The sequence below is a fragment of the Oncorhynchus mykiss genome, chromosome 13 (genome assembly GCF_057628025.1).
Source record: "Oncorhynchus mykiss isolate SJ-2025 chromosome 13, ASM5762802v1, whole genome shotgun sequence".
NCBI lineage: Eukaryota > Metazoa > Chordata > Actinopteri > Salmoniformes > Salmonidae > Oncorhynchus > Oncorhynchus mykiss.
In genome coordinates, this window is record NC_143034.1 from 79,039,039 (window position 1) to 79,066,519 (window position 27,481).

The following is a 27,481-nucleotide window of genomic DNA, read 5'->3' on the forward strand; positions in this document are numbered from 1 at the left end:
AAACAGGACATGGTCGTATTCAAACTAAACCAGACGCAGGAAACAGGACATGGTCTTATTCAAACTAAACCAGACGCAGGAAACAGGAAACAGGACATGGTCGTATTCAAACTAAACCAGACGCAGGAAACAGGAAACAGGACATGGTCGTATTCAAACTAAACCAGACGCAGGAAACAGGACATGGTCTTATTCAAACTAAACCAGAAGCAGGAAACTAGACTATGAATATACCACAGAACAGGGTCATATTCATTAGGAATCAAACAGAATGAATACACCACAGAACAGGTGATTCATTGGGAATCAAACAGAATGAATACACCACAGAACAGGGTCGTATTCATTAGGAATCAAACAGAATGAATACACCACAGAACAGGTGATTCATTAGGAATCAAACGGAATCAAACAGGCTGAAACGAGGAGAGACTACCTGAACATGTCTAATAAGAAAACGCTCGTGTTCCGTTGTGTAAAGCGTTTTTTTCCCCCGCTAAGGTGTGCTACTAATGAACACGACCCAGGTGTGTGAAGACGTGAAGTCGGGGGGACATTAGACTGCACTACTTCCATTAAAACAGCAGAGGGCGCCACAACAGTTCTACCATTGGTTGGGGAAAAGGGTTGTCCAGCGTACGTAGTGCACCTATCAGTATACACAGTAATATAGCGATCAGGGTGGAGCTCCATTTCAATTCACTAAGTAAACCGAATTCCAAATGTTCTTTATTGAAAGGCATTGATGACAGTTGGAACTGGAATGTCAGTGAACATTCTCAATTGACTGGAATTTAAAAAGTGATTTTGACCCCCGACCCCTGGTAACCTCTAACATGATAGAAAAGTGATTTTGACCCCCGACCCCTGGTAACCTCTAACATGATAGAAAAGTGATTTTGACCCCCGACCCCTGATAACCTCTAACATGATAGAAAAGTGATTTGGACCCCCAACCCTGGTAACCTCTAACATGATAGAAAAGCGATTTATTTCTTTAACACATTAATTAAAACATTAATTTGCTACTGGATCCAGGTAATGTGTTTTCTGCGTCACCATGTCTAGTCGTCCCCATCTGAACTGTCATACGTTGCTCTGTATAAAAAGATGTATTGGAATCAAGGCTGCAGGTGACCTTGAAGAAGTGGTTTCTCATTCACAACGGAGAAAAGGATCCATTTGAAGTTCTAGTCAAATCAGCTGTAACGATACAAAGGTTGTCCCTTATTGAAGGAAAAAAAAAAAAAAACTTATTGAAAAAAAACTGAAGGCAAGACGTAGTGAAAAGACGTATTTAACAAACCAAAGGTCTCTTTCCTGTCCCTGTCCACATAGAAGACAACACATCAACAGAAAGAAATCAGCACAACATTTTAAATATATATTAAATAGAAAAGCAGCTCAAGATGCACGTTTTTTTTTAAAACATCCATTCTTCTGCTGTGGGGAAAAAAAGGACATTATATATTTTGTATTTACACTACCTACAACCAGATGAACTACTCCCCAAATGGATCCCTGTTCCCTATATAGTGCACTACTTTTAACCAGAGCTCTGATGGGCAAAACCCTCTGTGGTTACTGTAGTAGTGCACTACTTTCAACCAGAGCTCTGATTGGCTAAACCCTCTATGGTTACTGTGGTAGTGCACTACTTTCAACCAGAGCTCTGATTGGCTAAACCCTCTGTGGTTACTGTAGTAGTGCACTACTTTCAACCAGAGCTCTGATTGGCTAAACCCTCTGTGGTTACTGTAGTAGTGCACTACTTTCAACCAGAGCTCTGATTGGCTAAACCCTCTGTGGTTACTGTAGTAGTGCACTACTTTCAACCAGAGCTCTGATTGGCTAAACCCTCTGTGGTTACTGTAGTAGTGCACTACGTAGGGAATAGGGTGCCATTTGGGACAAACTCACACTGACTCTTAAGACACAAACGTATACCTGCGTGCACATCCCCGTTTTGGATGAAGGCTGTCGGACACAATAAAAACATTTAAAAGACCTCCTGATCAAATTATATTTTCAGTTGAACAATAGTGTCTCAATCCCAAATGGCACCCTATTCCCTATATAAGCGCATTACTTGTTGACCAGAGCTCTACATTGGTTTGTGGTCAAAAGTAGTGGACTAATTCGGGAACTGGATGCCGTTAGGGGTTCAGACAGTTTCTACGAGACCCACTCTGTTTCCATTTCATCAACAGGGGAAGGTTCCCAGACCCTGATTAACGGTTCCTATTTTCACAGCGCAAAAAAAAAAAAAACATTGTGGAAAATTGAAAAAAAATGACAGTAAACCTCATTATAATCTCGCAGTGAGATTTAATTTGAAAACTTTTCTTCAACAATACGCGTTATAAAAGAGGCGATTGCCTCACCAGAGTTCAGTAAACTGAGCGATGCCCTAACAGACGTCTCTTTATAAACACACATTGAAGAAAAGTGTTAAGTGAAATCCAACTTCCAGATTTTAACCGTACATTTTTGCACATTGCTTTTGCACTATAAAAATGTGACTAATGCTGCTATTGATGAGAATACATCTCAATTTAGCATCTGTGTCCAGACTGAGTCGTTTCTTCCTAAAAATCAGACTGGTCAGTTAACTGGATCTGTGTCCAGAGTGAGTTGTTTCTTCCTAAAATCAGACTGGTAAGTTAACTGGATCTGTGTCCAGAGTGAGTTGTTTCTTCCTAAAATCAGACTGGTCAGTTAACTGGATCTGTGTCCAGAGTGAGTTGTTTCTTCCTAAAATCAGACTGGTCAGTTAACTGGATCTGTGTCCAGAGTGAGTCGTTTCTTCCTAAAATCAGACTGGTCAGTTAACTGGATCTGTGTCCAGAGTGAGTCGTTTCTTCCTAAAAATCAGACTGGTCAGTTAACTGGATCTGTGTCCAGAGTGAGTCGTTTCTTCCTAAAATCAGACTGGTCAGTTAACTGGATCTGTGTCCAGAGTGAGTCGTTTCTTCCTAAAATCAGACTGGTCAGTTAACTGGATCTGTGTCCAGAGTGAGTCGTTTCTTCCTAAAAATCAGACTGGTCAGTTAACTGGATCTGTGTCCAGACTGAGTTGTTTCTTCCTAAAAATCAGACTGGATAGTTAACCGGATCCGTGTCCAGAGTGAGTCGTTTCTTCCTAAAATCAGACTGGTCAGTTAACTGGATCTGTGTCCAGAGTGAGTCGTTTCTTCCTAAAAATCAGACTGGTCAGTTAACTGGATCTGTGTCCAGAGTGAGTTGTTTCTCCCTAAAATCAGACTGGTCAGTTAACCGGTGCCATCAACACTACAGTATTACCTCAATACACCCTCCTGTTTAAAGATGTCATCTAGACACCTAGTAGCGTTGCAAAAACTCCGTAAACCTTCTCAAAGTTCCATGGTATTTAACAAATCCTAGTTGGACGATTCCCGTATTTCCTGCTTATCCGGTCGTCATTCCAGGAATCGTCCAACCGGGATTTCTGGAAAACTTTGGGAGTGTTGGGAAAGATAGAGGACTTCTGTAAAACTTTGGGAGTGTTGGGAAAGATAGAGGACTTCTGGAAAACTTTGGGAGTGTTGGGAAAGATAGAGGAATTCTGTAAAACTTTGAGAGTGTTGGGAAAGATAGAGGACTTCTGGAAAACTTTGGGAGTGTTGGGAAAGATAGAGGAATTCTGTAACCCTAAACAACACAGTGCTCCTCTTTAAAACATTATCTAGAAACGGTCTTAACTACACCTCGGCTGAGTCCCAAATAGCACCCTATTCCCTATATAGTGCACTGCATTTGACTAGACACACACTACACCCACACATATATATATTTGTGTTATTGGGGGAATCTCACAGAGAGAGCAACTTCTACCATGTTATATTTTTTAATCTCTTAATAGAAACAGGCAGACATACAAAACTAAATGTCAGCTATGTTAAACATCTGGATTAAAACCAGACTGTCTGGTTGTCTACGTGAGCAGCAGAATGACAGACAGCCCTGAAAGGGGACAGACAGACAGACAGCAGGGTTTCGGGTCAAAACCCATTTCAGATCAAAATTAGGTCAGGAAGGTCACAATTCAGACTTGAGTTTTACTAAACGTGGACGTCAGTAAAACAAAAATAAATGATTTACTGTAAGACTACTCATCTCAAGTCTGAATCGGACCCAAAGTGAACCCAAAGTCAGTCTGGGAGGAATCCTAGTCCTTGAGATCTCTGTGCACACTTAAAAAGTAGACTTCTGTGTAGATCATACGTTGATGTCAATGGAAGATTTGTGTGAAAGTGTGAGCGCTGACCTCAACTCAGGATTCAGGATTTCAATGATTGTATTGAAATAACAAATTATTTTTTCTATGTGGATTCTGACTATTGACAAGGAGCATTTCAAATTGTCTGAACTGAAAACAGAGTTGACCCCAAGCCTACTGAATCATAACCCCGGTCCAGTTGAAACCAGATTTGATCCCAATCCTACTGAATCGTAACCCAGTCCAGTTGAAACCAGAGTTGATCCCAATCCTACTGAATCGTAACCCCGGTCCAGTTGAAACCAGAGTTGAACCCAATCCTAATGAATCGTAACCCAGTCCAGTTGAAACCAGAGTTGATCCCAATCCTACTGAATCGTAACCTAGTCCAGTTGAACCCAGAGTTGAACCCGATCCTACTGAATCTCACCCCGGTCCAGTTGAACCCAGAGTTGATCCCAATCCTACTGAATCTCACCCGGGTCCAGTTGAAACCAGAGTTGACCCCAATCTTACTGAATCTCACCCCAGTCCAGTTGAAACCAGAGTTGATCCCAATCCTACTGAATCGTAACCTAGTCCAGTTGAACCCAGAGTCGATCCCAATCGTACTGAATCGTAACCCAGTCCAGTTGAACCCAGAGTCGATCCCAATCCTACTGAATCGTAACCCAGTCCAGTTGAAACCAGAGTCGATCCCAATCCTACTGAATCGTAACCCAGTCCAGTTGAACCCAGAGTTGATCCCAATCCTACTGAATCGTAACCCCGGTCCAGTTGAAACCAGATTTGATCCCAATCCTACTGAATCGTAACCCAGTCCAGTTGAAACCAGAGTTGATCCCAATCCTACTGAATCGTAACCCCGGTCCAGTTGAAACCAGAGTTGAACCCAATCCTAATGAATCGTAACCCAGTCCAGTTGAAACCAGAGTTGATCCCAATCCTACTGAATCGTAACCCAGTCCAGTTGAACCCAGAGTTGATCCCAATCCTACTGAATCGTAACCCAGTCCAGTTGAAACCAGAGTCGATCCCAATCCTACTGAATCGTAACCCAGTCCAGTTGAACCCAGAGTCGATCCCAATCCTACTGAATCGTAACCCCGGTCCAGTTGAACCCAGAGTCGATCCCAATCCTACTGAATCGTAACCCAGTCCACACCATTCCAGTGAAAAAGGTAACATTCAATCCCTATATTTCAATTCAGAGTGACCGGAGTCTACATGTGTTGACCCTCCACTACACCACTGGCTCAGACAGTAGAGTGGAGGGCAGCTACTGACAGTAGAGTGGAGGGCAGCTACTGACAGTGGTGTGTAGCTTGCTGGGTGGCTTGGTGTGGTGGACTGGGTGGCTTGGTGTGGTGGGGTGGGCTGGGCGGCTTGGTGTGGTGGGCTGGGAGGCTTGGTGTGGTGGGCTGGGAGGCTTGGTGTGGTGGGCTGGGAGGCTTGGTGTGGTGGGCTGGGCTGGGAGGCTTGGTGTGGTGGGCTGGGCTGGGAGGCTTGGTGTGGTGGGCTGGGTGGCTTGGTGTGGTGGGCTGGGCGGCTTGGTGTGGTGGGCTGGGCGGCTTGGTGTGGTGGGCTGGGCTGGGAGGCTTGGTGTGGTGGGCTGGGCTGGGAGGCTTGGTGTGGTGGGCTTGGCTGGGAGGCTTGGTGTGGTGGGCTGGGTGGCTTGGTGTGGTGGGCTGGGCTGGGCGGCTTGGTGTGGTGGGCTGGGAGGCTTGGTGTGGTGGGCTGGGCTGGGAGGCTTGGTGTGGTGGGCTGGGCTGGGAGGCTTGGTGTGGTGGGCTGGGAGGCTTGGTGTGGTGGGCTGGGCTGGGAGGCTTGGTGTGGTGGGCTGGGAGGCTTGGTGTGGTGGGCTGGGAGGCTTGGTGTGGTGGGCTGGGAGGCTTGGTGTGGTGGGCTGGGCGGCTTGGTGTGGTGGACTGGGCGGCTTGGTTTGGTGGACTGGGCGGCTTGGTTTGGTGGACTGGGCGGCTTGGTTTGGTGGACTGGGCGGCTTGGTTTGGTGGACTGGGCGGCTTGGTTTGGTGGGCTGGGTGGCTTGGTTTGGTGGGCTGGACTGGGTGGCTTGGTTTGGTGGGCTGGACTGGGCGGCTTGGTTTGGTGGGCTGGGCTGGGTGGCTTGGTTTGGTGGGCTGGGCTGGGCGGCTTGGTTTGGTGGGCTGAGTGGCTTGGTTTGGTGGGCTGAGTGGCTTGGTTTGTAGAGTCTGGGCTTAGTGGCTGGGTGGCTTGGTTGGTGTTTGGGGGGTCTCAGCCCTCAGTCTTTCCAGGGTTCCGAGTGGTGGAGGGTCAGATGAGGTCAGAGGGTTCTGAAGAACACAGGGGAAGACCATGAAGAAAAACAGAAATGGGGAGAGAAAAGAAGGTGAGAGGGAGACAGAGAGACAGAGATAAACAGAGTGGGGAGAGAGAGAGACAGAGAGGAGAGAGAGAGGGGGGAGAGACAGAGATAAACAACGAGGGTAGAGAGAGTAGGGAGACAGAGAGAGAAAGACAGAAACAAAGAGAGAATTGAGTTAAATTAAAGTCAAACTACAACACATCGTGTACACCCCCCCCCCTCTCCCAAATACACACCTGTACTGTCACATGGTCCTGCTGTACTGGATACCAGTCTTGGATGCGATGCCGGACCAGGGTATCAGGCTACGGAGCAGAGACTGGGCCTGTCTGTAGAGTCTCTGGGGGATCGAGCAGGGACTGAGGCTGGCCAGGGCCGAGCCAATGTGTTGGATGTAGTCAGTGCAAGAGGACCGTCAAGGACTATAGGATTTATGTAGCAAGGTTGGGATCAATTACACAAATTCAATTCCAATTCTATTCCATCAATGTAATATTCTATAACAGTTCTTCAATTTATAATTTATTTCAACTGATCTCCAATTCCAGACTAACTCAAACTCTTAATGAACTAAGAGGGACAAGTTCTGGTAAACTAGATGTCCCCCTCAAACTCTTAACGAACTAAGAGGGACTAGTCCTGGTAAACTAGATGTCCCCCTCAAACTCTAAACGAACTAAGAGGGACTAGTCCTGGTAAACTAGATGTCCCCCTCAAACTCTAAACGAACTAAGAGGGACTAGTCCTGGTAAACTAAATGTCCCCCTCAAACTCTAAACGAACTAAGAGGGACTAGTCCTGGTAAACTAGATGTCCCCCTCAAACTCTAAACGAACTAAGAGGGACTAGTCCTGGTAAACTAAATGTCCCTTTTAAACTCTTAACGAACTAAGAGGGACTAGTCCTGGTAAACTAGATGTCCCCCTCAAACTCTAAACGAACTAAGAGGGACTAGTCCTGGTAAACTAGATGTCCCCCTCAAACTCTAAACGAACTAAGAGGGACTAGTCCTGGTAAACTAGATGTCCCCCTCAAACTCTTAACGAACTAAGAGGGACTAGTCCTGGTAAACTAAATGTCCCTTTTAAACTCTTAACGAACTAAGAGGGACTAGTCCTGGTAAACTAAATGTCCCCCTCAAACTCTAAACAAACTAAGAGGGACTAGTCCTGGTAAACTAGATGTCCCCCTCAAACTCTAAACGAACTAAGAGGGACTAGTCCTGGTAAACTAGATGTCCCCCTCAAACTCTTAACGAACTAAGAGGGACTTAGTCCTGGTAAACGTCTAAATGTCCCCCTCAAACTCTAAACGAACTAAGAGGGACTAGTCCTGGTAAACTAGATGTCCCCCTCAAACTCTAAACGAACTAAGAGGGACTAGTCCTGGTAAACGTCTAAATGTCCCCATCAAACTCTAAACGAACTAAGAGGGACTAGTCCTGGTAAACTAGATGTCCCCCTCAAACTCTAAACGAACTAAGAGGGACTAGTCCTGGTAAACTAGATGTCCCCCTCAAACTCTAAACAAACTAAGAGGGACTAGTCCTGGTAAACTAGATGTCCCCCTCAAACTCTAAACGAACTAAGAGGGACTAGTCCTGGTAAACTAAATGTCCCCCTCAAACTCTAAACGAACTAAGAGGGACTAGTCCTGGTAAACTAGATGTCCCCCTCAAACTCTAAACGAACTAAGAGGGACTAGTCCTGGTAAACTAAATGTCCCTTTTAAACTCTTAACGAACTAAGAGGGACTAGTCCTGGTAAACTAGATGTCCCCCTCAAACTCTAAACGAACTAAGAGGGACTAGTCCTGGTAAACTAGATGTCCCCCTCAAACTCTAAACGAACTAAGAGGGACTAGTCCTGGTAAACTAGATGTCCCCCTCAAACTCTTAACGAACTAAGAGGGACTAGTCCTGGTAAACTAAATGTCCCTTTTAAACTCTTAACGAACTAAGAGGGACTAGTCCTGGTAAACTAAATGTCCCCCTCAAACTCTAAACAAACTAAGAGGGACTAGTCCTGGTAAACTAGATGTCCCCCTCAAACTCTAAACGAACTAAGAGGGACTAGTCCTGGTAAACTAGATGTCCCCCTCAAACTCTTAACGAACTAAGAGGGACTTAGTCCTGGTAAACGTCTAAATGTCCCCCTCAAACTCTAAACGAACTAAGAGGGACTAGTCCTGGTAAACTAGATGTCCCCCTCAAACTCTTAACGAACTAAGAGGGACTAGTCCTGGTAAACTAGATGTCCCCCTCAAACTCTAAACGAACTAAGAGGGACTAGTCCTGGTAAACTAGATGTCCCCCTCAAACTCTAAACGAACTAAGAGGGACTAGTCCTGGTAAACTAAATGTCCCCCTCAAACTCTAAACGAACTAAGAGGGACTAGTCCTGGTAAACTAGATGTCCCCCTCAAACTCTAAACGAACTAAGAGGGACTAGTCCTGGTAAACTAAATGTCCCTTTTAAACTCTTAACGAACTAAGAGGGACTAGTCCTGGTAAACTAGATGTCCCCCTCAAACTCTAAACGAACTAAGAGGGACTAGTCCTGGTAAACTAGATGTCCCCCTCAAACTCTAAACGAACTAAGAGGGACTAGTCCTGGTAAACTAGATGTCCCCCTCAAACTCTTAACGAACTAAGAGGGACTAGTCCTGGTAAACTAAATGTCCCTTTTAAACTCTTAACGAACTAAGAGGGACTAGTCCTGGTAAACTAAATGTCCCCCTCAAACTCTAAACAAACTAAGAGGGACTAGTCCTGGTAAACTAGATGTCCCCCTCAAACTCTAAACGAACTAAGAGGGACTAGTCCTGGTAAACTAGATGTCCCCCTCAAACTCTTAACGAACTAAGAGGGACTTAGTCCTGGTAAACGTCTAAATGTCCCCCTCAAACTCTAAACGAACTAAGAGGGACTAGTCCTGGTAAACTAGATGTCCCCCTCAAACTCTAAACGAACTAAGAGGGACTAGTCCTGGTAAACGTCTAAATGTCCCCATCAAACTCTAAACGAACTAAGAGGGACTAGTCCTGGTAAACTAGATGTCCCCCTCAAACTCTAAACGAACTAAGAGGGACTAGTCCTGGTAAACTAGATGTCCCCCTCAAACTCTAAACAAACTAAGAGGGACTAGTCCTGGTAAACTAGATGTCCCCCTCAAACTCTAAACGAACTAAGAGGGACTAGTCCTGGTAAACTAAATGTCCCCCTCAAACTCTAAACGAACTAAGAGGGACTAGTCCTGGTAAACTAGATGTCCCCCTCAAACTCTAAACGAACTAAGAGGGACTAGTCCTGGTAAACTAAATGTCCCTTTTAAACTCTTAACGAACTAAGAGGGACTAGTCCTGGTAAACTAGATGTCCCCCTCAAACTCTAAACGAACTAAGAGGGACTAGTCCTGGTAAACTAGATGTCCCCCTCAAACTCTAAACGAACTAAGAGGGACTAGTCCTGGTAAACTAGATGTCCCCCTCAAACTCTTAACGAACTAAGAGGGACTAGTCCTGGTAAACTAAATGTCCCTTTTAAACTCTTAACGAACTAAGAGGGACTAGTCCTGGTAAACTAAATGTCCCCCTCAAACTCTAAACAAACTAAGAGGGACTAGTCCTGGTAAACTAGATGTCCCCCTCAAACTCTAAACGAACTAAGAGGGACTAGTCCTGGTAAACTAGATGTCCCCCTCAAACTCTTAACGAACTAAGAGGGACTTAGTCCTGGTAAACGTCTAAATGTCCCCCTCAAACTCTAAACGAACTAAGAGGGACTAGTCCTGGTAAACTAGATGTCCCCCTCAAACTCTAAACGAACTAAGAGGGACTAGTCCTGGTAAACGTCTAAATGTCCCCATCAAACTCTAAACGAACTAAGAGGGACTAGTCCTGGTAAACTAGATGTCCCCCTCAAACTCTAAACGAACTAAGAGGGACTAGTCCTGGTAAACTAGATGTCCCCCTCAAACTCTAAACAAACTAAGAGGGACTAGTCCTGGTAAACGTTTAAATGTCCCCTGCATTCTGAAAACGTTCAGGAATGTGTTTTCACATGAAAACATACAAGCCAAAGCTGTAAAACAGGATCCTAAATATAACCAATCCAACGAGTGAATATCAGAGCTGTTGAAGCTGTTCAATACGAACAGCATGAAATCATTCTGGAAATGCTCAATACTCTACTTCAATCTGTATTGGCTACTGTAATGACTATTATTAACCATGCTGGTCATCTAGGAACGTTTCAACATCTTGGCCATGTTCTGTTATAATCTCCACCTGGCACAGCCAGAAGAGGACTGGCCACCCCTCAGAGCCTGGTTCCTCTCTACCCAGTACAGCCAGAAGAGGACTGGTCACCCCACATAGCCTGGTTCCTCTCTACCCAGTACAGCCAGAAGAGGACTGGTCACCCCTCAGAGCCTGGTTCCTCTCTACCCAGTACAGCCAGAAGAGGACTGGTCACCCCTCAGAGCCTGGTTCCTCTCTACCCAGTACAGCCAGAAGAGGACTGGCCCACCCCTCATAGCCTGGTTCCTCTCTACCCAGTACAGCCAGAAGAGGACTAGTCACCCCTCAGAGCCTGGTTCCTCTCTACCCAGTACAGCCAGAAGAGGACTGGCCACCCCACATAGCCTGGTTCCTCTCTACCCAGTACAGCCAGAAGAGGACTGGTCACCCCACATAGCCTGGTTCTTCTCTACCCAGTACAGCCAGAAGAGGACTGGTCACCCCTCAGAGCCTGGTTCCTCTCTACCCAGTACAGCAAGAAGAGGACTGGCCCACCCCACATAGCCTGGTTCCTCTCTACCCAGTACAGCCAGAAGAGGACTGGTCACCCCTCAGAGCCTGGTTCCTATCTACCCAGTACAGCCAGAAGAGGACTGGCCACCCCACATAGCCTGGTTCCTCTCTACCCAGTACAGCCAGAAGAGGACTGGCCACCCCTCATAGCCTGGTTCCTCTCTACCCAGTACAGCCAGAAGAGGACTGGCCCACCCCTCATAGCCTGGTTCCTCTCCACCCGGCACAGCCAGAAGAGGACTGGCCCACCCCACATAGCCTGGTTCCTCTCTAGGTTTCTTCCTAGGTTCTGGCCTTTCTAGGGGTGTTTTTCCTAGCCACCGTGCTTCTACACCTCGATTCCCGTCTCCATTTGTTGTGTGTCTGTCTAAAGCAAAAACACTAAAAAAGGTAGTAATTCCATTCATTTAGGAGTTAAATTAACACTCAGTGTTGTAGAGACCTGAGTGTAATTCCACTCTCCATTCATTTAGGAGTTAAATGAACACTCAGTGTTGTAGAGACCTGAGTGTAATTCCACTCTCCATTCATTTAGGAGTTAAATGAACACTCAGTGTCGTAAAGACCAGAGTGTAATTCTCCTCTCCATTCATTTAGGAGTTAAATGAACACTCAGTGTTGTAAAGACCAGAGTGTAATTCCACTCTCCATTCATTTAGGAGTTAAATGAACACTCAGTGTCGTAAAGACCTGAGTGTTGGTGTTAATAACCAGAAGTGATTGTGTCATTTTCACTCTGTGTTGAGTAGAATTCTCAAAACCACGCCCATCATTATCATATTTCCCAGCATGCTTTATTGCAGGTGGATTTCTTTTTTGAATAGTTTGTTTAAATACCTGTGTTTTTGTAATTGATCTTATGCTGGCAAGCCAGGAAGAAAACCCAGGGGATAAACATGAAGGAGGAGGAACAGTTGGTCAATGAACATTTTACTGTCATTTTGATCATTCAGAATGTCAACACCAGACTGAGTCAGCTACATGTCAACACCAGACTGAGTCAACTACATGTCAACACCAGACTGAGACAACTACATGTCAACACCAGACTGAGTCAACTACATGTCAACACCAGACTGAGACAACTACATGTCAACACCAGACTGAGTCAGCTACATGTCAACACCAGACTGAGTCAACTACATGTCAACACCAGACTGAGACAACTACATGTCAACACCAGACTGAGTCAACTACATGTCAACACCAGACTGAGACAACTACATGTCAACACCAGACTGAGTCAACTACATGTCAACACCAGACTGAGACAACTACATGTCAACACCAGACCGAGACAACTACATGTCAACACCAGACTGAGACAACTACATGTCAGCACCAGACTGAGACAACTACATGTCAGCACCAGACTGAGTCAGCTACATGTCAACACCAGACTGAGTCAGCTACATGTCAACACCAGACTGAGTCAACTACATGTCAACACCAGACTGAGTCAACTACATGTCAACACCAGACTGAGACAACTACATGTCAACACCAGACTGAGACAACTACATGTCAACACCAGACAGAGACAACTACATGTCAACACCAGACTGAGACAACTACATGTCAACACCAGACTGAGGCAACTACATGTCAACACCAGACTGAGACAACTACATGTCAACACCAGACTGAGGCAACTACATGTCAACACCAGACTGAGACAACTACATGTCAACACCAGACTGAGGCAACTACATGTCAACACCAGACTGAGGCAACTACATGTCAACACCAGACCGAGTCAACTAAATGTCAACACCAGACTGAGTCAGCTACATGTCAACACCAGACTGAGTCAGCTACATGTCAACACCAGACTGAGACAACTACATGTCAACACCAGACTGAGGCAACTAGATGTCAACACCAGACTGAGACAACTACATGTCAACACCAGACTGAGGCAACTACATGTCAACACCAGACTGAGACAACTACATGTCAACACCAGACTGAGGCAACTACATGTCAACACCAGACAGAGACAACAATGTCGTTGGCAATGCCAACAATATGTTGGCCCGGTACGGTGGACTGTCGGGGGACCCGGTACGGTGGGCTGTCGGGGGACCCGGTACGGTGGGCTGTCAGTGGACCCGGTATGGTGGGCTGTCGGGGGACCCGGTATGGTGGGCTGTCGGGGGACCAGGTACGGTGGGCTGTCGAGGGACCCGGTGCGGTGGGCTGTCGGGGGACCCGGTACGGTGGGCTGTCGGGGGACCCGGTACGGTGGGCTGTCGGGGGACCCGGTACGGTGGGCTGTCAGTGGACCCGGTATGGTGGGCTGTCGGGGGACCAGGTACGGTGGGCTGTCGGGGGACCCGGTGCGGTGGCCCGGTACAATTCAATTCTCCACTTCAGGCTTGAATTCCAATTAAATTCTCCACTTCCTGCTTGAATTCCAGAATTGCGCCTAGGGGAAGTGTACATACCCGTGCACAGTCTTCACGTGTTGCCGTCTTCCATTTCTAAATAGGGATTTCATTTGGATGATTTTACCACTGATCGACACAACCTACGCCACATTTAAAAAGTGGAAAAAATATATTTTTTTAAATTACAAATAAAAACAAATAAATATTGACTGCCAAAGGTCCCCATCCCCCTTGCTGTGATACATCTAAGTTAGATCAGGAGCTCCACATGGACACACTCAGACTCCTACCCCCATCCCCCTTTGTACCCCCCAAACCAACTATCAACAACATCTCACACACTTGCCCCCCCCCCACCCCCCCAGTAGTAAAGGATATAAGAGTGTCCAGGGCGGATGCACACTTGTCCCCCACCACCACCAATCCCCCCCCCACCCCCCCAGTAGTAAAGGATATAAGAGTGTCCAGGGCGGATGCACACTTGTCCCCCCACCCCACCAATCCCCCCCAGTAGTAAAGGATATAAGAGTGTCCAGGGCGGATGCTCCCCCCCCCCCCCAGTAGTAAAGGATATAAGAGCGTCCAGGGCGGATGCCACCCCCCCCCCCCCCACCAGTAGTAAAGGATATAAGAGTGTCCAGGGTGGATGCCCCCCCCCCCCACCAGTAGTAAAGGATATAAGAGCGTCCAGGGCGGATGCACACTTGTCCCCCCCCACCAGTAGTAAAGGATATAAGAGCGTCCAGGGCGGATGCCCTCCCCCCCCCCACCAGTAGTAAAGGATATAAGAGCGTCCAGGGTGGATGCCCCCCCCCCCCCACCAGTAGTAAAGGATATAAGAGCGTCCAGGGCGGATGCACACTTGCCCCCCCCCCACCAGTAGTAAAGGATATAAGAGTGTCCAGGGCGGATGCCCTCCCCCCCCCCACCAGTAGTAAAGGATATAAGAGCGTCCAGGGCGGATGCACACTTGTCCCCCCCCACCAGTAGTAAAGGATATAAGAGTGTCCAGGGTGGATGCCCCCCCCCCCCACCAGTAGTAAAGGATATAAGAGCGTCCAGGGTGGATGCCCCCCCCCCCCCACCAGTAGTAAAGGATATAAGAGCGTCCAGGGCGGATGCACACTTGTCCCCCCCCCAGTAGTAAAGGATATAAGAGCGTCCAGGGCGGATGCACACTTGTCCCCCCCCACCAGTAGTAAAGGATATAAGAGCGTCCAGGGCGGATGCCCCCCCCCAGTAGTAAAGGATATAAGAGCGTCCAGGGCGGATGCACACTTGTCCCCCCCCCCCAGTAGTAAAGGATATAAGAGCGTCCAGGGCGGATGCCCCCCCCCAGTAGTAAAGGATATAAGAGTGTCCAGGGTGGATGCCCCCCCCCAGTAGTAAAGGATATAAGAGCGTCCAGGGCGGATGCCCCCCCCCAGTAGTAAAGGATATAAGAGCGTCCAGGGCGGATGCACACTTGTCCCCCCCCCCCAGTAGTAAAGGATATAAGAGTGTCCAGGGTGGATGCCCCCCCCCCCCAGTAGTAAAGGATATAAGAGCGTCCAGGGCGGATGCACACTTGTCCCCCCCCCCCAGTAGTAAAGGATATAAGAGTGTCCAGGGCGGATGCCCCCCCCCCCCCCAGTAGTAAAGGATATAAGAGTGTCCAGGGTGGATGCCCCCCCCCCCAGTAGTAAAGGATATAAGAGTGTCCAGGGCGGATGCCCCCCCCCCCCCCCCCAGTAGTAAAGGATATAAGAGTGTCCAGGGTGGATGCCCCCCCCCCCAGTAGTAAAGGATATAAGAGCGTCCAGGGCGGATGCACACTTGTCCCCCCCCCCCAGTAGTAAAGGATATAAGAGTGTCCAGGGCGGATGCCCCCCCCCCCCCAGTAGTAAAGGATATAAGAGTGTCCAGGGCGGATGCCCCCCCCCCAGTAGTAAAGGATATAAGAGTGTCCAGGGCGGATGCCCCCCCCCCCCCCCAGTAGTAAAGGATATAAGAGTGTCCAGGGTGGATGCCCCCCCCCCCAGTAGTAAAGGATATAAGAGTGTCCAGGGCGGATGCCCCCCCCCCCCCAGTAGTAAAGGATATAAGAGTGTCCAGGGTGGATGCCCCCCCCCCCAGTAGTAAAGGATATAAGAGCGTCCAGGGCGGATGCACACTTGTCCCCCCCCCACCAGTAGTAAAGGATATAAGAGCGTCCAGGGCGGATGCCCCCCCCCAGTAGTAAAGGATATAAGAGTGTCCAGGGTGGATCCCCCCCCCAGTAGTAAAGGATATAAGAGCGTCCAGGGCGGATGCCCCCCCCCAGTAGTAAAGGATATAAGAGCGTCCAGGGTGGATCCCCCCCCCCCAGTAGTAAAGGATATAAGAGCGTCCAGGGCGGATGCCCCCCCCCCCCCAGTAGTAAAGGATATAAGAGTGTCCAGGGTGGATGCCCCCCCCCCAGTAGTAAAGGATATAAGAGTGTCCAGGGTGGATGCCCCCCCCCAGTAGTAAAGGATATAAGAGTGTCCAGGGTGGATGCCCCCCCCCAGTAGTAAAGGATATAAGAGTGTCCAGGGTGGATGCCCCCCCCCAGTAGTAAAGGATATAAGAGTGTCCAGGGTGGATGCCCCCCCCCAGTAGTAAAGGATATAAGAGTGTCCAGGGCGGATGCCCCCCCCCCCCCCCAGTAGTAAAGGATATAAGAGCGTCCAGGGTGGATGCCCCCCCCCCCCCCCCAGTAGTAAAGGATATAAGAGTGTCCAGGGCGGATGCCCCCCCCCCCCCCAGTAGTAAAGGATATAAGAGCGTCCAGGGTGGATGCCCCCCCCCCCCCCCCAGTAGTAAAGGATATAAGAGCGTCCAGGGTGGATCCCCCCCCCCCCCAGTAGTAAAGGATATAAGAGTGTCCAGGGCGGATGCCCCCCCCCCCCCAGTAGTAAAGGATATAAGAGCGTCCAGGGCGGATGGCCTCCGTTGATGTACAGTACGTAGGTGAACCCATCTTTCAGCACCCCTCGTATGGAGTAGTAGTAAGGTAGGTAGTGATGCTGCGTGAAGTCTCTGTTGGGATTCATTTCTTTTACATGATCATTTTAAAACACATATACAACCAGTAGCTACAGTGGGGCAAAAAAGTATTTAGTCAGCAACCAGTTGTGCAAGTTCTCCCACTTAAAAAGATGAGAGAGGCCTGTAATTTTCAGCATAGGTACACTTCAACTATGACAGACAAAATGAGAAACAAAAATCCAGAAAATCACATTGTAGGATTTTAAATGTATTTATTTGCAAATTATGGTGGGAAATAAGTATTTGGTCACCTACAAACAAGCAAGATTTCTGGCTCTCACAGACCTGTAACTTCTTCTTTAAGAGGCTCCTCTGTCCTCCACTCGTTACCTGTATTAATGGCACCTGTTTGAACTTGTTATCAGTATAAAATACACCTGTCCACAACCTCAAACAGTCACACTCCAAACTCCACTATGGCCAAGACCAAAGAGCTGTCAAAGGACACCAGAAACAAAATTGTAGACCAGCACCAGGCTGGGAAGACTGAATCTGCAATAGGTAAGCAGCTTGGTTTGAAGAAACCAACTGTGGGAGCAATTTTTAGGAAATGGAAGACATACAAGACCACTGATAATCTCCCTCGATCTGGGGCTCCACGCAAGATCTCACCCCGTGGGGTCAAAATGATCACAAGAACGGTGAGCAAAAATCCCAGAACCATACGGGGGGACCTAGTGAATGACCTGCAGGGAGCTGGGACCAAAGTAACAAAGCCTACCATCAGTAACACACTACGCCGCCAGGGACTCAAATCCTGCAGTGCCAGACGTGTCCCCCTGCTTAAGCCAGTACATGTCCAGGCCCTTCTGAAGTTTGCTAGAGAGCATTTGGATGATCCAGAAGAAGATTGGGAGAATGTCATATGGTCAGATGAAACCAAAATATAACTTTTTGGTAAAAACTCAACTCGTTGTGTTTGGAGGACAAAGAATGCTGAGTTGCATGCAAAGAACACCATACCTACTGTGAAGCATGGCGGTGGAAACCTCATGCTTTGGGGCTGTTTTTCTGCAAAGGGACCAGAACGACTGATCCGTGTAAAGGAAATAATGAATGGGGCCATGTATCGTGAGATTTTGCGTGAAAACCTCCTTCCATCAGCAAGGGCATTGAAGATGAAACGTGGCTGGGTCTTTCAGCATGACAATGATCCCAAACACACCGCCCGGGCAACGAAGGAGTGGCTTCGTAAGAAGCATTTCAAGGTCCTGGAGTGGCCTAGCCAGTCTCCAGATCTCAACCCCATAGAAAATCTTTGGAGGGAGTTGAAAGTCTGTGTTGCCCAGCAACAGCCCCAAAACATCACTGCTCTAGAGGAGATCTGCATGGAGGAATGGGCCAAAATACCAGCAACAGTGTGTGAAAACCTTGTGAAGACTTACAGAAAACATTTGACCTCTGTCATTGCCAACAAAGGGTATATAACAAAGTATTGAGATAAACTTTTGTTATTGACCAAATACTTATTTTCCACCATAATTTGCAAATAACAAAATTATGTGAACTTCTGACCCACTGGAATTGTAATAGAGTGAATTATAAGTGAAATAATATTTCTCTAAACACTTGTTGGAAAAATTACTTGTGTCATGCACAATGTACATGTCCTAACCAACTTGCCTAAACTATAATTTGTTAACAAGACATTTGTGGAGTAGTTGAAAAACGAGTTTTAATGACTCCAACCTAAGTGTATGTAAACTTCTGACTTCAACTGTATCTACCTACCTGTTGTGGTAGAAGTGAATAGCAGGTCTCTACCTACCTGTTGTGGTAGAAGTGTATAGCAGGTCTCTATCTACCTGTTGTGGTAGAAGTGTATAGCAGGTCTCTACCTACCTACCTGTTGTGGTAGAAGTGTATAGCCGTGGTGTTGGTTGTCAGCACGTGGAGGTAGATGGCCTTGCAGTGGTCCTGAGCCGTGGTGGAGATGTGTTCCTTCAGACTGTCCAGCAGCAAGGAGCCTGAGAGGGGGAGAAGAGGAGAGTAGCAGGACAGTGAGTGACTGTGAGTGAGTGAGTGAGTGAGTGAGTGAGTGAGTGACTGAGTGAGTGAGTGAGTGAGTGACTGAGTGAGTGAGTGACTGACTGACTGACTGACTGAGTGAGTGAGTGAGTGAGTGAGTGAGTGAGTGAGTGAGTGAGTGAGTGAGTGACTGAGTGAGTGAGTGAGTGAGTGTGTGACTGAGTGAGTGAATGAGTGAGTGACTGACTGACTGACTGTGAGTGTACCTAGGGTTGTGGCGGCCACAAAATTGTCAGCCGATAATTGTCATGCAAATAACTGCCGGTGACACAGCCTACAAGCCAAGTCAAATAACTGTCGGTCTCACGGTTAACTGACAGGTTAATTAACATCAACACATTTAGCATCTCCTGGCTCCCACACACAGCCTACAAGCCATTTTAAAAAGTCAAATAAATCCATGTAATATAGCCTACACCTTCACAATAAATGAACTATTTATTTTAGACAAGTCTAAAGGAGCATGATATGAAGAAAATGTTTCAGGAGAACAGAATAGCGTAGTCTGAGTTGTCCTTATTGTTAGGTCCTGATCTGGCTCTGCCATATGGCTGTGGGCGACACTAGTTCACTCAGCAGACAAGACATGCTTAGAATTCCCTGGCAATATCTTATATTATTTTCAAATATGAAGAACACAATTGAACAAAGCTGAATAAAATATAAATACTTTCTCCAAACGATTTGAAGGAAGTGCGCACATTCGGCTATTCTGTGTTGAGCAGTTAAAGAAACAGGAATTCCTATATGCTTCATTTGGGGCGGCAGGGTAGCCTAGTGGTTAGAGCGTTGGACTAGTAACCGGAAGGTTGCAAGTTCAAATCCCCGAGCTGACAAGGTACAAATCTGTCGTTCTGCCCCCGAACAAGCAGTTAACCCACTGTTCCTAGGCCGTCATTGAAAATAAGAATTTGTTCTTAACTGACTTGCCTAGTTAAATAAAATAAATAAATACATTTAGAGTTATTAATGTAACTTTAGTTGTTCTACTAACGTTGGGCTATATGTTTAGATGTTTAATACATTGTAAAGCTGTATGACGAGACTAATGTTGATTTGAAAAATGTTTGCTTTAAAAGGCATTGAGCTCTGCTAAGTTTGTTTGCGCAGGCTGTACACACTCCAATAGTCTCTCATTCACAATTTGACAAGCACTTGATAATGCCTCGTATTTCACAGCTGCATCCCCTTTGCGGCCATAACGCACCCTAAGAAAATATATCTGTGCCTTTTGTGGCCCGGAGTGCTGCGTTGTGACCTTCTCCCTGAGTGTGCTGAGCAACCCGAAGCATCTCTCACTCACATTGCTCTCCGTCACGAGATCAAGGTCTTTCTCACAGGCTACAAGTGAAGACAGACACATCGGGGACGCACCTGCGAGCGAGCATCCTTATCCAATTCCGAGGTGCATATTGAAGATATTGGAAGAACTCTCCACATTCACTTTATCAGCCAACTAGATGAGTAGGCCTAACGAACAGCAAAAGCACTAGCCTATAGAAAGCTGATGGGATCCTCCTCTTTTTATTAGAGGTTGGAAATATAGAAATGATACGCAACATGGGCTCTTGGGCACTCATGAAGTATTGGATTCGATTTTTCTAATACATTTGCATTGATGTCAGAGTGATTAGAGGGACAATAGAGTGCTGAAGTACCAGGCAGTTAGCAAGTTTGGTAGACTACCATTTTTTATTTATTTTACCTTTATTTAACTAGGCAAGTCAGTTAAGAACAAATTCTTATTTTCAATGACGGCCTAGGAACAGTGGGTTAACTGCCTGTTCAGGGGCAGAACGACCTTGTCAGCTCGGGGATTTGAACTTGCAACCTTCCGGGTTACTAGTCCAACGCCCTAACCACTAGGCTACCCTGCCGCCTCTACACTCTAACCACTAGGCTACCCTGCCGCCTCTACACTCTAACCACTAGGCTACCCTGCCACCCCATCATCAGCATCCGAGCTTGGCGAAGCCTAATTACCGTGACTACACGGCCATGTGGAATTTGACTGCCTTCATGACTCGTCAGTGTGGCAGTAAAACGGTCACTGCAACAGCTTTGTACCTTGTCAGCTCGGGGATTTGAACTTGCAACCTTCCGGGTTACTAGTCCAACGCTCTAACCACTAGACCTTCATGACTCGTGACTCGCCAGTGTGGCAGTAAAACGGTCACTGCAACAGCCCTAAGTGTACCTACCTATTCCATGTTTCCTGAACTCCTTCACCACGCCCAGACTCAGGATGTAAGCCACCTGGGTGTCCACGGGAAATCTAGAGGCTAGGATGTCTCCATCCTGCAGAGAGGAGAGGTTATACACAGCTATTAGTACTTATAAACACTGACTAACACCAGGAAATCTAGAGGCTAGGAGGTCTCCATCCTGCAGAGAGGAGAGGTTATACACAGCTATTAGTACTTATAAACACTGACTAACACCAGGAAATCTAGAGGCTAGGATGTCTCCATCCTGCAGATGTATACCGAGCAACACAACCCCCTCCACCTCTCTCCATTACTCTTCAATACCCCTCCTCCCCCCTCCTCCTCTCCACCTCATGGCCCCCTCGTCCATTACCACCCTCCTTTTCTCCTCCACCCTTCCATCCCCACGCCCCTCCTCCTCCTCTCCACCCTCCTCACCCTCCTTCTCTCCCCTCGTCCCCTCCTCCTCCACTCACTCTCGTCCCCCCCCACCTCCCACTCCTCTCCCCCTACGGCTGTTTCAGGTCTAATTAGTAGGAGACTATAAACAGAATGTAGAATGTCAGTGTGTTCCATTTCAGACTGTTCCCAAGGAATGTGAGTGACAGGGATGTGGAACTAACGGCACTACTGGAAACACAACTACTATTATCAGTGTTATTATCAGTAATACAACTTCAGATTCCAAATGATCCTCATAGAAAACTATTGGAATGGATGTGTTCCTCCTGAATGAACTGAAATTTAAAAGGGATTGACCCCAACCCTGACTTTAATGTGACCCCACTAACAACGGTCTGTCAATACATTCAGCTTCCAACAATATGGGGTACATTCACAGTCTATAACGGACATCTCTCCTGAAACCATGTTCAATCGTCCTGTCAGTCAGTCAGGACCATCTCTACCCCAGCACCCGTACCTCTCTGTGTACTGTCAGTCAGTCAGGACCATCTCTACCCCAGCACCCGTACCTCTCTGTGTACTGTCAGTCAGTCAGGACCATCTCTACCCCAGCACCCGTACCTCTCTGTGTACTGTCAGTCAGTCAGGACCATCTCTACCCCAGCACCCGTACCTCTCTGTGTACTGTCAGTCAGTCAGGACCATCTCTACCCCAGCACCCGTACCTCTCTGTGTACTGTCAGTCAGTCAGGACCATCTCTACTCCAGCACCAGTACCTCTCTGTGTACTGTAAGTCAGCCAGTCAGGACCATCTCTACCCCAGCACCCGTACCTCTCTGTGTACTGTCAGTCAGGACCATCTCTACCCCAGCACCAGTACCTGTGTACTGTCAGTCAGTCAGGACCATCTCTACCCCAGCACCCGTACCTCTCTGTGTACTGTCAGTCAGTCAGGACCATCTCTACCCCAGCACCCGTACCTCTCTGTGTACTGTCAGTCAGGACCATCTCTACCCCAGCACCAGTACCTCTCTGTGTACTGTCAGTCAGTCAGGACCATCTCTACCCCAGCACCCGTACCTCTCTGTGTACTGTCAGTCAGTCAGGACCATCTCTACCCCAGCACCCGTACCTCTCTGTGTACTGTCAGTCAGGACCATCTCTACCCCAGCACCAGTACCTCTCTGTGTACTGTCAGTCAGTCAGGATCAATCTGGTGCCACCCGTACCTCTCTGTGTACTGTCAGTCAGTCAGGAACATCTCTACACCAGCACCAGTACCTCTCTGTGTACTGTCAGTCAGTCAGGACCATCTCTACCCCAGCACCCGTACCTCTCTGTGTACTGTCAGTCAGGACCATCTCTACCCCAGCACCAGTACCTCTCTGTGTACTGTCAGTCAGTCAGGACCATCTCTACCCCAGCACCCGTACCTCTCTGTGTACTGTCAGTCAGGACCATCTCTACCCCAGCACCCGTACCTCTCTGTGTACTGTCAGTCAGGACCATCTCTACCCCAGCACCAGTACCTCTCTGTGTACTGTCAGTCAGTCAGGACCATCTCTACCCCTGCATCCATACCTCTCTGTGTACTGTCAGTCAGTCAGGACCATCTCAACCCCAGCACCAGTACCTCTCTGTGTACTGTCAGTCAGGACCATCTCTACCCCAGCACCCGTACCTCTCTGTGTACTGTCAGTCAGTCAGGACCATCTCTACCCCAGCACCCGTACCTCTCTGTGTACTGTCAGTCAGGAACATCTCTACCCGAGCACCTGTACCTCTCTGTGTACAGTCAGTCAGTCAGTCAGGACCATCTCTACCCCAGCACCCGTACCTCTCTGTGTACTGTCAGTCAGGACCATCTCTACCCCAGCACCAGTAACTCTCTGTGTACTGTCAGTCAGTCAGGACCATCTCTACCCCAGCATCCATACCTCTCTGTGTACTTTTAGTCAGTCAGGACCATCTCAACCCCAGCACCAGTACCTCTCTGTGTACTGTCAGTCAGGACCATCTCTACCCCAGCACCCGTACCTCTCTGTGTACTGTCAGTCAGTCAGGACCATCTCTACCCCAGCACCCGTACCTCTCTGTGTACTGTCAGTCAGGGCCATCTCTACCCCAGCACCTGTACCTCTCTGTGTACAGTCAGTCAGTCAGGCAGGACCATCTCTACCCCAGCACCCGTACCTCTCTGTGTACTGTCAGTCAGGACCATCTCTACCCCAGCACCAGTACCTCTCTGTGTACTGTCAGTCAGTCAGGACGATCTCTACCCCAGCATCCATACCACTTTGTGTACTGTCAGTCAGTCAGGACCATCTCTACCCCTGCACCAGTACCTCTCTGTGTACTGTCAGTCAGTCAGGACCATCTCTACCCCAGCACCGGTACCTCTATGTGTACTGTCAGTCAGTCAGGACCATCTCTACCCCAGCACCCATACCTCTCTGTGTACTGTCAGTCAGGACCATCTCTACCCCAGCACCTGTACCTCTCTGTGTACAGTCAGTCAGTCAGTCAGGACCATCTCTACCCCAGCACCCGTACCTCTCTGTGTACTGTCAGTCAGGACCATCTCTACCCAGCACCAGTACCTCTCTGTGTACTGTCAGTCAGTCAGGACCATCTCTACCCCAGCATCCATACCACTCTGTGTACTGTCAGTCAGTCAGGACCATCTCTACCCCAGCACCAGTACCTCTCTGTGTACTGTCAGTCAGTCAGGACCATCTCTACCCCAGCACCTGTACCTCTATGTGTACTGTCAGTCAGTCAGGACCATCTCTACCCCAGCACCTGTACATCTATGTGTACTGTCAGTCAGTCAGGACCATCTCTACACCAGCACCTGTACCTCTCTGTGTACTGTCAGTCAGGACCATCTCTACCCCAGCACCCGTACCTCTCTGTGTACTTTGGTCCGGCCCTTGATCTCAGCTACGATCATTCCCACAATGCCTCCCTTGAAGATGGCGGCGAGGGAGAAGAACTTCTTGTTGGATGTGATGTCATTATACCATGAGTCTGGGTACCTTTTGGGAGACAGGTGAGGATCAGAGGTTAGATTCCTGCTGTGGCCACTCATATGGAAAATGCATGTCTAAGTCACTTGGGATAAAAGCGAATCGCTAAATGGCTTATAGGCCTAATATGCCTTAAGGTAGGTACAGGTGGTAAATAGAATGAGTAGACTTCAGCTGTATAAAGGTGACAGCGGACAGGTGAGAACAGGTGAGAAAAGGTCATGTAGACTTCAGCTGTATTAAGGTGACAGGGGACAGGTGAGAACAGGTGATGTAGTCTTCAGCTGTATTAAGGTGACAGGGGACAGGTGAGGACAGGTGAGAACAGGTGATGTAGACTTCAGCTGTATTAAGGTGACAGGGGACAGGTGAGAACAGGTGATGTAGACTTCAGCTGTATTAAGGTGACAGGGGACAGGTGAGGACAGGTGATGTAGAGTTCAGCTGTATTAAGGTGACAGGGGACAGGTGATGTAGACTTCAGCTGTATTAAGGTGACAGGGGACAGATGAGGACAGGTGATGTAGAGTTCAGCTGTATTAAGGTGACAGGGGACAGGTAAGGACAGGTGTGGTAGTCTTCAGCTGTTTTAAGGTGACAGGGGACAGGTGAGAACAGGTGATGTAGACTTCAGCTGTATTAAGGTGCCAGGGGACAGGTGAGGACAGGTGACAGGTGAGGACAGGGGACAGGTGAGGACAGGGGACAGGTGAGGACAGATGATGTAGATTTCAGCTGTTTTAAGATGACAGGGGACAGGTGAGGACAGATGACAGGGGACAGGTACTGTAGATTACAGCTGTATTAAGGTGACAGGGGAAGTAGATTTCAGCTGTATTAAGGTGACAGGGGACAGGTACTGTAGATTACAGCTGTATTAAGGTGACAGGGGACAGGTGAGGACAGGTGATGTAGACTTCAGCTGTATTAAGGTGCCAGGGGACAGGTGAGGACAGGTGACAGGTGAGGACAGGGGACAGGTGAGGACAGGTGACAGGTGAGGACAGGGGACAGGTGAGGACAGGGGACAGGTGAGGACAGGGGACAGGTGAGGACAGGGGACAGGTGAGGACAGGGGACAGGTGAGCGACAGGTGCCCTGGGTTGTGTTCAGTGGGGCTCAACATAGCAAAGCATTTTGAAATGGAAAGTGAAAATCTGTTCTTATTAGACAAGTTAAAGTACCACTACAGTTTCACTCAGCTCTCTCTCTAGTGAACACAATACGATCCTGTGTTGCTATTGGCCGCGTTGCGCAGTACTCACTCGATGGGGAACCAATCACCGCACAGCAGCTTGACGCTGCCTATGTCATCGTGGCAGAGGAGGCGGAGCTGGACTTCGCTGAGCGCAGTGGGGGACACCACGTCGGTCATTCACACCTAGAAAACGACCCATCAATCACAGATCACACACACCAATCACACTGATCAATCTTCTATAACATTGTCTGCCATATTTTGTTTATATATTTATACACAACTTTTAAAATGGTTAGTCAGCTGATTAATGAATTGCCAGGTGAATTGTCCTTGGTCCTTTTAAAATAGTTAGTCAGCTGGTTAATGAATTGCCAGCTGAATTGTCCTTGGTCCTTTTAAAAGTGTTAGTCAGCTGGTTAATGAATTGCCAGCTGAACTGTCCAGGGTCCTTTTAAAATAGTTAGTCAGTTGGTTAATGAATTGCCAGGTCAACTGTCCATGGTCCTGGATATGAGTGTTCATCCCAAATGGCACTAATACCTTTATAATTCACTACTTCGACCTGTGCTCTATGGGCCTGGATATGAGTGTTCATCCCAAATGGCACCCTAATACCTTTATAATTCACTACTTTGACCTGTGCTCTATGGGCCTGGATATGAGTGTTCATCCCAAATGGCACCCTAATACCTTTATGATTCACTACTTCGACCTGTGCTCTATGGGCCTGGATATGAGTGTTCATCCCAAATGGCACTAATACCTTTATAATTCACTACTTCGACCTGTGCTCTATGGACCTGGTCAACAGTAGTGCACTGTGTAGGGAATAGGGTGCCATTTGGGAGGCACAGGTGGATGGAGAGGGACAGGGAATGATAGCTAGGACAGGCAAACAAACTTCTGAAACCTCTCTACTCTGCCCCTGGTGGCAGTAGCAACTGTCGTCGGTGAGGACGAAACCAGAGCTTTTAAAGTTAAATGCCAAAACAACCTAATCAGCAGCCCTAGTAAGGTGCTCTGTTATCAAGCTAGCTAACACTGCTAGCAAACTGACATCTCTGTTGTTCGGTTGACATTCCACAGTAAATTCAGCTAAACAAGATGCATTATTAGCCAATTCCTTCCCCCTTTAGCTAGCGTTGGATATGTAGACTTGACTGGTTGTCAAAACAAGAGAGTTAGCTAACCTGGCTAGTTAGCTAGCTGTCTAGTTCTGAGGGGGTTAGCTAGCTGTCTAGTTCTGAGGGGGTTAGCTAGCTGTCTGGTTCTGAGGGGGTTCGCTAGCTGTCTAGTTCTGAGGGGGTTAGCTAGCTGTCTAGTTCTGAGGGGGTTAGCTAGCTGTCTATTTCTGAGGGGGTTAGCTAGCTGTCTAGTTCTGAGGGGGTTAACTAGCTGACGTAGCGACCTACTTAGCTACGATTCCAGGCAAAATAAGTAAAGGAAATATAAGTATAACTGGACACCACTTCGCTAACTATGTCAGCTCAAAAGTGAGTAGAGGATAATGGCTACAATTAGCTGGGTAGCCAGCTGACCTTACCTTGTTTATGCGCTCGAACAAGAGGAAAGTGTGGGGTGAAATCCCTTGGGTGTCGTTTAAAGTGTTTTCTACAGTGGAAACACCATGATAAAACCCAAATTTGCTCTCTATTCAGAAAACCACAGACACTGGTCTCCCACCAATACATTAGCTGGCTAGTCAGCGTTTGCTAATTTGACAACTAGCCGAGTTGGCTTCTTCCTGTGTATGTCACATTCCGGAAGTCATTC

At 47.8% G+C, this 27,481-nt stretch overlaps 1 protein-coding gene and 1 long non-coding RNA gene across 3 annotated transcripts; both read right to left on the reverse strand.

Annotated features, from left to right (window-relative positions):
• Positions 1-711: 711 nt before the first annotated feature.
• Positions 712-1,098, reverse strand: LOC149979028 (uncharacterized). The gene is made up of 2 exons (XR_016486144.1): positions 967-1,098; positions 712-875 (listed from the first exon to the last, which is right to left on the reverse strand). It is a non-coding gene; the product is annotated as an uncharacterized LOC149979028 (long non-coding RNA).
• Positions 1,099-3,853: 2,755 nt separating this feature from the next.
• On the reverse strand, positions 3,854-27,481 carry naa60 (N-alpha-acetyltransferase 60, NatF catalytic subunit). Of its 2 annotated transcripts, XM_090197896.1 has the most exons (9): positions 27,252-27,481; positions 25,773-25,888; positions 24,387-24,516; positions 21,067-21,163; positions 18,684-18,804; positions 16,737-16,828; positions 14,524-14,545; positions 6,824-6,988; positions 6,419-6,555 (listed from the first exon to the last, which is right to left on the reverse strand). In XM_090197896.1, exons 2-8 carry the CDS (start codon positions 25,880-25,882, stop codon positions 6,832-6,834), a joined length of 729 nt encoding a protein of 242 aa, XP_090054022.1. In that variant the 5' UTR covers positions 25,883-25,888; positions 27,252-27,481; the 3' UTR covers positions 6,419-6,555; positions 6,824-6,831. The 2 variants fall into 2 exon arrangements, with proteins under 2 accessions (XP_090054021.1, XP_090054022.1); XM_090197895.1 differs by lacking the exon at positions 14,524-14,545 and having other exon boundaries at positions 3,854-6,555; positions 16,715-16,828.

Bases quoted from the DNA above. Each gene is read 5' to 3' on its own strand.
- naa60 (XM_090197895.1), bottom strand. From the start codon at position 25,882: ATGACCGACGTGGTGTCCCCCACTGCGCTCAGCGAAGTCCAGCTCCGC. The intron at 24,517-25,772 runs GTGAGTACTGCG...GTCTCCCAAAAG, and splicing joins GGTGATTGGTTCCCCATCGA to GTACCCAGACTCATGGTATA. The intron at 21,164-24,386 runs GTACGGGTGCTG...TCCTCTCTGCAG, and splicing joins GGACCAAAGTACACAGAGAG to GATGGAGACATCCTAGCCTC.